General features: G+C 36.3%; 2 protein-coding genes across 2 annotated transcripts; one reads left to right on the top strand and one right to left on the bottom strand.

Moving 5' to 3' along the window:
- Positions 1-18: 18 nt before the first annotated feature.
- Positions 19-5,435, bottom strand: cd44a (CD44 molecule (IN blood group) a). The gene is made up of 8 exons (XM_079865112.1): positions 5,187-5,435; positions 3,630-3,795; positions 3,358-3,497; positions 3,203-3,274; positions 1,764-2,159; positions 1,166-1,225; positions 984-1,062; positions 19-882 (listed from the first exon to the last, which is right to left on the bottom strand). Exons 1-8 carry the CDS (start codon positions 5,254-5,256, stop codon positions 687-689), a joined length of 1,179 nt encoding a protein of 392 aa, XP_079721238.1. The 5' UTR covers positions 5,257-5,435; the 3' UTR covers positions 19-686.
- A 2,198-nt stretch (positions 5,436-7,633) lies between these two features.
- On the top strand, positions 7,634-10,243 carry apip (APAF1 interacting protein). Its single transcript, XM_079865114.1, has 7 exons — positions 7,634-7,824; positions 7,950-8,050; positions 8,431-8,479; positions 8,589-8,706; positions 8,785-8,920; positions 9,112-9,279; positions 9,361-10,243. The coding sequence occupies exons 1-7, from the start codon at positions 7,771-7,773 to the stop codon at positions 9,458-9,460; spliced, it is 726 nt and encodes a 241-aa protein (XP_079721240.1). The 5' UTR covers positions 7,634-7,770; the 3' UTR covers positions 9,461-10,243.
- The last annotated feature ends 440 nt before the right edge of the window (positions 10,244-10,683 follow it).

A 10,683-nucleotide genomic window follows, 5' to 3' on the forward strand; every position in this document is an offset into this window, starting at 1 on the left:
CACTTTTCAAGTCTTTAGGCAGTGGGTGTCAAATTTATTTTATTAAAACATGTAAATATGCTTTTACTATCTGTAGATTTGACATATCATACATTTTATTGAAAGAAATGTGCTCTGAGAGCTGGCAAAATATGTCTTGATGGGTAATTTAATAAATGCAAAGATTTGCAATTGCCTCATTGGAATACAAACTGGATATGGTATCTCTATTTATAAAAGACAGGGCAATATCTAACATTCAGAAATGCATCATTTCTCACACAGTACATAGTACTTACAAACAGATGAAAACCAGTATAAAATGTTTTCTCACCATATCATTCTTAATCGTCAGTCAATAAGAGATAATAATCATTTTCTATTATTGAAATAATACTTTAAAAAGGAAAAGAAATATGAAATGTAAAAAAACAAAACAATTCTGAAGCAACAAAATGGAAGACAACTGCACTCTAAAAAAAAAAAAAATTCAAAGTCATCAGTGCAAATGAAGCGACAGCAGAGTTTTCAAACCTACACAGTGTCCACTATTTTTTTTTTTTCCTTTTTTTTTTTTTACTATTTAAAGATACTTTTCATTTGGCATACTGTGTATTATTATTATTATTTTGCTCTATTTTGAGAGCTTTATTTAAAGCTCAGGCTCTGGCAATGTTAGCCATTTCTCTCCATCAGCTTCACCTGTGTTACATTAAATACTCTTTCTCATGCTCATCCGGACAGGTAGCTGTAATGTCCTCTGTTTTACCATTCAGGGTCGTAACACTCATCAGTGCCACTATCTCCTGCTCTTTCTCTGACAGTGGCAGAGTTTCTGTTTTACTGTAGTCTTTGTTGTTCTCCTCAGTCGTGATGTTTCTGCTCTGTCTCGGTCCATACCACCTAAGTAAGGAGTTACATTCAGTAAACTAAAGCCAGGCTTCAATGGCAGATAATTGTGATGAATTTACTGAAGAAGAAACAAATCTAAAAAGTAAACTTACTTGTCTCTAGTGGCAATAGCAGCAAGTATGCATACGATGCCTCCAACAACCACACAGAATGCAAAGATTATCAACCAAGCTGCAGAGGAGAGAAACGTGGTAAATTGACAGATTTACATTATGTCAGGTAAGTAAAAAGTGAAGAAACTGATGGTATCAGCAGTGCTGTCACATGAACTTACTAGATGGTCCCTCCCCTTGTCTGGCTGATTCTGGTATGTCTGGTAAATTGAGATGACGACCTGCATTGAAGATACATACAAAATTGACCAACATATTTAAGCATCTAAGTTATGTACCACTTGATGATATTAAACATTAATGTCAATTAAAATGTAGCTTATTTATGTAACTATCATCAATGGCCAAACTAAATGTGCAAAGATGGATCTAAATCCGCTGAAAACCTGTTTCCAGGTTAAAAAATGGGTAACACTTTATTTTGATGGTCCCTTTTGAACATTCTGTTGACTTTAAGTAACTTTGTAACTATGTCAACTAACTCTCATTAGATTATTAGTAGTCTGTCTGCTTAATATCTGCTAACTCTTAATTATGATGCTCCCCAATAGACATTCTACTGCCTATAAGTAACTTTGCAACTACATGTCAACCTAACAATCTACCAATACTCTAACACTCTAATGAGAGTTAGTAGACATGTAGGACATGTGGGTGATTGATTGATCTGTTGATTGATTGATTGTTACTCTGAGGCAGAAACATGTTGGCCAAATATATAAGAGGGCAATGTGGTGTGGATTTTGTAGGGACATTCACCTTTATAACTGGTGTTCGATTTTGAAGCCACTTCTGGAACCTCAAGTGTGGCTTGTATGGATTCTTTCTCAGCTGCCTCTGTGGTAATCAACACTGTTGTGAATTGACTAGGCTCAGAATATGACGCTGATCCACTCCCCTCTGTATCAGGGAACAAAACCCTGGGGGCAACAGAGGATGAGCTCTTCTCAAAACTGGGCTTGTTTGTAGGGCCTTTAGTGTCCAAGGTAGGAACAGTAGATGGTGTCATGTCCAAATCAGGAAGAACTGTTCTGGGGACCTCCATGTCATTCAAAGGGAAAGTTTCTCTTTTCACTCTTCCCATTATCTCCTCCAAATCTACTAGAAAGCCCTCCGTCTTGACCTCCTTAAGAATGTCTTCATGTGGCTTTTCATCTTTGCAAGAAATCACATAAAATATTACTGTCAAAAAGCTTAAAGGGATATTTCACAGCTGGAAAGATAAATGTGTATTTAAATTGGGTCATTTGTGTAGTAGAAATGTGAAATTATTTTAGAAGTTGGTGCCTTCTAGACTGAGAAAAGCCAGAAAATGTATTTTTGGCTCATGTGGATGAAAGACAACAACTCCCAGAATGCACTTGCTTCGCTGCCCTACGAGGCCACTTCCAAGCCACGCCTACCGGTTACAGAGGGCAGTATCGGAAGAAATGATACAACTAGGCTAGTTGACTCGACACTGAAAAGACGCAGCTTTATTCTGAGATCCCACCCCCTATGGGCGGGTTGAAAACATGCGTAACTAGCTCCTACTACTGGCTGTAGTCTCTAGCCTCTGGCCAAAAAAGCCTCCGATGACGCAAAATGACGATTTTTGTGTCATCGGAGGGTTTTATCCAGACACACAATACAGAAATCTCTCGTCTCAGGGGGACATGAGGAAGGGAAGCACGGTCATTCGAAAATACTACCGGGTTTCTACTGATACAAAGCTTAATGCTAATCGGTGAAGTATCCCTTTAAATATTAAAGTGATACATTAGTGTTTTGCATTGCTGTGCTGACACCAAAACAAAATTAAAGATCGGAAGGTTGCGTTTTAATGTTAAACTACACACTTTGCTACATTAGTACAGAGTGAATGGTCAAACAAGAAAAAATAATGAACAAGTATTTACATCCTATTCAAATCAAATCAGCAACTTTTGTGCTTCCTCCTTCAATGTGGTACTGCAGGTGCGTAAAAATGTCTGAGGTCATAGAGATATGACTAATGTCCTGGATTAGGCGTGGTTGGATTATGAACAATGCAGTGTATGTCTGCTGCATGTCTTGCTTCTTCACAATACACACCCCTCAACTCAAAAAGTAAAACTAATACAGTAAGTCTAAGCAATCTAAGTCAAAATGTCTGCAATAATGTACAGTATATCAAAATCTAATTCTAGGCACTGCATGGAATAAGAAAGGGAACTTACTTTCTGTGGCCGTGATTCCATTGGTTGCACCCTCTGAGTTACTTTTAACAGTATCTTCACAGTTTGATGAATCTTTGAGGGAAGGAAAATTAAAAGTCAACAAGATATATGATTTTATATTATTTCTCAAGACACTCCATTCTCTTTACACTCACCTGATGGGTTAAAACAGTAAACATCAGAAAGATATTCTGCTGCTTTAGGGTGGAAGGTGACTTCCGTGGAACTAGAGTCACAGTTTGGAGCATTAACGTGTGGGAGGAACGTGACATTTTGACCATCAATCCAGCCGTATCTAAACAAAGGTGTGGGGTTCATTAAAAAAATTAAGTACTGCCATTAGGCAAAATCAAAAGAAGTGCGTTTATGTCTGAACATGTTATTAAGCTCTAGGCTAAGGCTATTGTACTCAGAATGTTTTCTTTACCTGCATGTTCTCAAGCCTTTTTGGTAAGCTTCAGTGATCTGTTCCTGTGTTGCCAGTTTGTAATCTAAACTCTGACACAATTCCAATGCCTGTTGGAAAGTCAGAGAGTAACGGCTGGTCCCCTCAACATGGAGAACACCAGCAAAGCTGCATCTGCTACTGTGACCTGTCGAAAGAGAAACCAATGTAAATATTCAAAGGCAGAAATCTTTATTTATGTATTAATTGTTTTCCATGCATAATCATACTAATGACTAGCTTGTACATGAGGACCAAATGTAGGCTCTGTGTGTGACGGATGAGCAATTTAGCATTAGGTATCATTAGATGAATCTTTTAATGATTCATTGCATGTGCAGACATGAGCACATCTGTAACATCTAGACCATCTGTAAGCCTTCGACTTTGTAAAGGACCTCTCATTTTTGTTTCAAAATAACATGTTTAGACCAGCAAGTGATTTTAAAGTAATCAATTACTGAAACAACTGATATAGGCCTATAGTGTGCAGAAGAGGGAATAAGTAGACACCAGGTATACTACTTGATGGTCCGAGATTGCTGTATGATCTTATAGGATTGCCAAAATCGCACAGTCTGTAGCAGGCAAGATCATTACAAATCACACTGGATCTAATAAACTTGGGTACGACATGTATGCAAACTGTACGCTGGTGACACATATTAAATCGTAGGCTACGACGCAAGTTAGTATAGAAGTATAAAACGTCATCAGCGTGCACTAGTGGTAAACAAATTGAGCAAGATGAATCGCACTTTGGGAATTGTGGTTTTTATGTGCGCTGAAATAAAAGAGGAAGCGAGAGAGGAGAATATGCGGTTATGGCTAGGGAAAAGAGGCCAACTTGGCATGCCAATTTTGTAAATGGAGCTTGAGGTAAGTAGTTTTAAGTTTTATCGCCATGTCGCGTTGATCAATACTTCATTTCATGTTGCATTTTTATTGGCTGGTCAATAGACATAGGTCGTAGCAGTAAACACTGTGAGACGATCACTGTCAGAAATGTATCGCAGGCTACTGTTGGTCGCAAGACCTTGACAACAGACGTCTTTGAACCTCACTGTACTACTTAGGACCACCGTTTAGGAGTCAAGACCACAGAAATCATCACGATTGGTCATCTTTCAGCCCAAAATCTTACAATGTGTACCGGGCATAAAAGAGGAGGAGATTAATAAACTACTGAGTAAAGGAGATTATATTATTATATTGTATTATATGTACAATAAACTTAACAAGCCAAGGGCTGTATTACAGAAACATCATTACTCTGGAATCCTATCTTATCTTAAACCATAGCGGTATCAGTTGAAACATGTCAGATCTTAATTTCATTCCAAAGATATGAAGTTTCTGTAATACAACCAAGGGTCTTTATCCTAAACCATATCACAACATCTGCAATTTATCTACAAAGAATATCGTCAATACACTAAAATCATAAATATATCCTTATCTTGCCACTGTATGCGTCTTGACAAGACTATGCCAGAGGCACCTCTGAGATCAATAAGTAACACATTCGCCATCACTCACCCTGAACCGGGGCTGCCTGAAGTAGAGCTGGTGATCCAGTAGCTAGTACCACAAGTAACAAAGTCCACATGGTCCGTGCTGTGTCATGTGCTAGATGAAGGGAAGTATACCTGTTTGTTGGCCCTGAACTGGTTTGGTTCTTACAATGCTTTGATTCTCCTTTGTAATTTTCTGAACCCTCTAGAAATGAGTCTTTTATATACTCAGACTAAGGTAGGCTACTTGGTGAGCAATGATGGGTGGTGCTATAAAGAACACACCCTCACTATTGTCTCTCACATTTCCTTTCTCTCTCTCTGCGTCTGTGCAGTCAGCATTAACATACCACACACATTGAAACTCATGGAGTTTCATTGAGATCAATCGATTTGTAAGTACATGTAGGCACTATTTTGTAATTGTACTGCACTATTTCTATGATCTATAAAATGATTAATATGTTCAAATTGTGTCTTCATTCATGTATATTTAAAAAACACCAACAACTAATTACTGTAACCAATTTCTTGACAGTTGACAGTACATCTAATCCTGACCTTAACACAAACATGTCCCATACCTTACCTGTATTCCACATCAGCAGCAAGTGTTTTGCAACATGAACAACATGATTTAAAATGTAATTACATATAAAGATACCTATATAAATTGGGACTAACTTAAATGCATGTCTGGATAAATGTGTTGTGTGCTTTTTCTCAAAATGAAAAGGTTGAGCAGTGGGAGTAAATAAGCTAGTATGGCCTCATGTATTATGATGAGTCAATGCAAACATTACAGTGGTGTGGTTGACTCAGGTGTGTGAAAAATGACCTCGCCCCATGTGTGCTGATACACGTTCACTTCCTGCTTCAAGTGGGGGGGGAAAGTAAAAGGAACTGAAGGTGGCTCATAGGAGGTTATCACGGGCCAGACCTCTGCGGTTTTGGTTTTCATGTTGGAACTTGTGGATCTTAAATGGAATTTAACAAACTACAGTAGGCCTATAATTTGACAATATTTCCTTGAAATTTTATCAGTGAAGTTAATATGAAGCAACAAGCGTTTAAATGTGAATTCTAAAGAAACTGGTGACAAAAAGGAGATAAAATATTTTTTTTTGTTATTCCAGGAAATAAAATTAAATTAAAAGGAAGTAAAAAAAAAAAAAATTCTGTAACTGATTAATCATTTGAGAAGACAATGAGCTTGTTTTGCAAGTGGCCAATATCAAAATGACTGTGCCTAATAACTTGTGACAGATGGGGATCAAAAGAGTTCAGTTTGTACAGTCATGTACAAAAACAGTAATTCTCGTATATTATTATACTATATTATTATTTTAAACAAAATTGACTTGAAACGAGGAGCTAACATATAATCAGACAGTTCATTCCTTCTGATAATCCTTAAAAGCCCCCAGTTTAATTATTATTCTACATTTATTTACATTAGACAAATATAGACACACACACACACACACACACACACACACATTTGTACAGCTATCTTTGTGGGAACATTTAACCCCTTTCCCAAATACAATCTCTAGCCCCTTACCCTAACCTTAACCATTACAACTAAGTGCCTAACCCTAACCTTTACCCTAAAGATAATAACTGTAGGCTATCCCTAAAACCAGGTCTTGACCCTCAAATAGGTATTTAAAGGGGTATCAGAAAGTGAGGACCGGTGTACGGAAGAAACATACCTATCAGATTATGCTAATATATTTGCATTGAAGGGGTAGGTATGGACGGGTAGCTATGGACGCTGAAAAAAAGCTTCAAACCACATGAATATGATGCTGCATACAATCTGATAGGTATGCTATAGATAGCATTTTTCACTATCGATTTGTGCTACCTATCTCAATCTGTTTTGATGGGAGGTAGCACAAATCTGTATAATGTCCTCACTTTACTCACTCCGATGGTCTAAAACTCAAACTGGTCATCACAAAGATAGTTGTACACATACATAAGGACCACTTCTCATGTTACACAGAAAAAACAGCACTAGCCTATATGGTAGGCTACCTAGAAAATGGCATCCATCAATTTTAGCATCCTAGCAAACAAAATGCATGCTTTGAAATGTATGTAGTCTACAACATTTTAAAAGTTATTCACATTTATTTGAAAGTTATTCACATTTAGGCCTATTTGCACACCCACACGTTTTATCTAGCCACACACACACAAATGTAATATATATTATACATGTTCATGCTAATCACACAGCTGTAGGTAGCCTACTGCAAAGTGCAGCCCTACATAACCTGTTTAATTTTACACTGTGGTACTTGAATACTAGACGGTGTTTCATAATTACTATGGTTTCAGATTGTCCGATAAAATAACTATATTAAAATAACTGTGTTTTTAGATTTTTATTTATTTATTTTTGTTTGTTTTTAGACATTTACCGATGTCCCTGAATGGGAGTCTTTTATCTTTTAAAGTTCCGCACTTCCGCCTTCCGCTGTTGCGCAACAGTTTGATCACGCTGTTTTGGGCTTGCACCTTAAACTAACAAAAATGTCGTAAATATCTTGAACTTCGTTGAGAGTTTTTTTATACAGTCTTCTTTCAGTGTTTTAAGAATGTCGTCGGAAGTGAATACTGCACACGCGGAGAGCAACGGGAAGAAGATAGGGGTACAACTATAAATATGTTCTTCTTCTTGGTTTTGTCATGATATAGCATAACGTTACTCGATATTGTTTGTGTCTCAGAAGCTTATAATGACCCCTCTTAACGAGACGACATATTATCGTTTAAGGATCAGGAACATCCTCGTGTGCTGATCCCAGAGCTGTGCAGACTCTTCTATGAGTTGGGCTGGGTGACAGGAACCGGGGGAGGAATAAGCCTGCGGCATGGGTTAGTCGAGGCATCTTACACAGCAATAATTTAATCCACTGTGTTCGGCAATATATACTTGCTATTTGGGCCAGACAGTGACGTAAAAAATTTCCACGGTAAAGGATGGGAAGGTATTAAACAAATTCTTAGAAATTGACTCCTTATTCACGTGGTTAGGCTAAAAGTTTTTGCCTTATACAGTACATTTAATGACGAATAAACATGATGTGCGGTGTAAAATTATAACTTTTATTATCTTATTGACTTTTATTATCTTATTGGATCTCTGTGATGTTTTGGACTTAATGCCTGCCAAAAATATTACAATTAATTAACTCATGTAATTAAATATGTATGGAATTCATTACACAGCATACAATAATTATTTCTTCTCCCAGTGAGCACATTTATATAGCTCCCTCAGGTGTTCAGAAGGAGAGAATACAAGTAAGGCTTTTTTTTTTTTTTTTTTTCATGAATCATATGCACATCAGTAGCGTGTTGATGTGTTTAAAGAAATAATGCCAATAAACCATAATTCCACTCCTGTTTGTAGCCTGAGGACTTGTTTGTGTGTGACATTGATGAGAAGGACATCAGTTGTCCACCTCCACAGAAGAAGCTAAAGAAAAGTCAATGCACACCCCTCTTCATGAACGCCTACACTATGAGAGGTACGTGTCCACTCCACACACAGTGTTTTCTTCCAGTTCTGTACTGTATTTGCAATGCAGTGTCATTTTCTTGCACAGGAGCTCAGGCAGTTATCCATACACACTCAAAGTCTGCTGTCATGGCAACTCTCATGTTTCCTGGCAAGGAATTCTGCATCACACATCAAGAGATGATCAAGGGGATTCGAAAAGGAAACTCCAACACAAACTACAGGTTGTACATCCTGCTAAGATGCTTCAGTCACTGATCCCACTCATGACATTTTTACATGAGTAAAATGTAAAGTGTTCTTGTCAAATAATACTAAATCTCAAAAAAGAACAGTTGTGATGTTAAGATATTAGTAGGTGTGAACATCTAAAATCCTGCTTTTACTTTACTGTTTGTATGTGTTTTGGCCCCAGGTATGATGAATCTCTAGTTGTTCCAATTATTGAGAACACCCCAGAGGAGAAAGACTTGAAAGAGCGCATGGCCCGAGCCATGGACATGTACCCCGATTCCTGCGCTGTTCTCGTCCGCAGACACGGAGTCTACGTCTGGGGAGAGACCTGGGAGAAAGCAAAGACAATGTAAGCTATGAAATGAAATGCACACCTCATTTTTTGTATGTACACAATATGTATTTATCTTTTAAAACTGTTATTTTTCAGGTGTGAATGTTATGACTACTTATTTGACATAGCTGTTCAGATGAAACAGTGTGGCTTGGACCCTTCTGCTCTTCCCACTGAAGATAAAGGCATTGTTTAACACATTTGACTCTGTACAATTAACCACTGTTACCATCATTCGTTTTTTAAATGACAAATCCTCATTGCACATCGCACTGTTTTGAAAATGCACAGTTCAGCATTTGCCATGTTAAATGTCAATTACCTGCAAACAGAATGCAATGTAAGAATGCAGATTAGAATGGCTAACATTCTGAAGTTAATGAGTGTCATTCATTCTGGAGCTAATGAGTATCATTCTTTTTGTTTGGATATTTTGATGCTTAGTAATAATGTCATAATTAACATTAATCTTGAAAGCTGTTTGTATAATGATATACATTGATAGCTAGTTATAAATGCACAGTAAAAACATGTATTTGTGTTTTGTAATTCTTGTATTAATTTACATTGGGTCCACTCAAATGCTTATACTTTTATGATGATATACACTACCATTCAATGTTTGGGGTAAGATTTTTCAAACGTTTTTGAAATAAGTTTTTCATTATGGCTGCATTTATTTGATTAGAAATACAGATTAAAAAACAGTAATGTTGTAAAACATTATTACAATTTAAAGTAACAGAGTTGTATTTTAATACATTTTAGAATGGTGTATTTCTGTAATGGCAAAGCTGAATTTTCAGCATCATTACTCCAGTCTTCATTGTCACGTGATCCTTCAGAAATCATTATAATATGCTAATATCCTGTTCAAAATGATGAAAGCAGTTGTGCTGCTTAATATTTTTGTGTAAACTGTCATACATTTATTTCAGAATTATTTAATGAATAGAAAGTTCAAAAGAATACAATTTTTAAAAAATAAATAATATATAAATAAATAAAAAATACATAATTTTCCTTATTGTCACAATTGAATACATCCTTGCTAGTGCTGTCAAATCGATTAATCGCATCAAACAAAAAAATTTGTTTACATAATGTGTGTGTATTTTATATATTTAAATATTATATACATGTCTGTTTGTGTGTGTTTCTGTGTATATATACATAAATATATATGTGTGTGTATACAGTGTACACACACAGACATAAATATAATATATATATATATATATATATATATATATATATATATAATGAAAACAAAAACTTTTATGTTAGATATGACTTATCGTGATTAATTGATTTGACAGCACTAATCCTTACTGAAAGTATTTCTTATATTTAAAAAATGTTGCTGACCACAAAGGTTTGTAGTTGTAACAGTAGTGTGTGTGTATATATATGGTGTGT

Source organism: Squalius cephalus (genome assembly GCF_949319135.1).
Source record: "Squalius cephalus genome assembly, chromosome: 3".
Lineage (NCBI taxonomy): Eukaryota > Metazoa > Chordata > Actinopteri > Cypriniformes > Leuciscidae > Squalius > Squalius cephalus.

What these genes read in the sequence shown, in the direction of transcription:
- cd44a (XM_079865112.1), bottom strand. Translation starts at nt 5,256, where the DNA reads ATGTGGACTTTGTTACTTGTGGTACTAGCTACTGGATCACCAGCTCTA. An exon ending in AAAGGCTTGAGAACATGCAG is followed by an intron (nt 3,498 to 3,629) that starts GTAAAGAAAACA and finishes ACCTTTGTTTAG; the next exon opens with ATACGGCTGGATTGATGGTC. An exon ending in GCTATTGCCACTAGAGACAA is followed by an intron (nt 883 to 983) that starts GTAAGTTTACTT and finishes CTCCTTACTTAG; the next exon opens with GTGGTATGGACCGAGACAGA.
- apip (XM_079865114.1), top strand. Translation starts at nt 7,771, where the DNA reads ATGTCGTCGGAAGTGAATACTGCACACGCGGAGAGCAACGGGAAGAAG. An exon ending in GCAACGGGAAGAAGATAGGG is followed by an intron (nt 7,825 to 7,949) that starts GTACAACTATAA and finishes TTATCGTTTAAG; the next exon opens with GATCAGGAACATCCTCGTGT. An exon ending in TGGGAGAAAGCAAAGACAAT is followed by an intron (nt 9,280 to 9,360) that starts GTAAGCTATGAA and finishes GTTATTTTTCAG; the next exon opens with GTGTGAATGTTATGACTACT.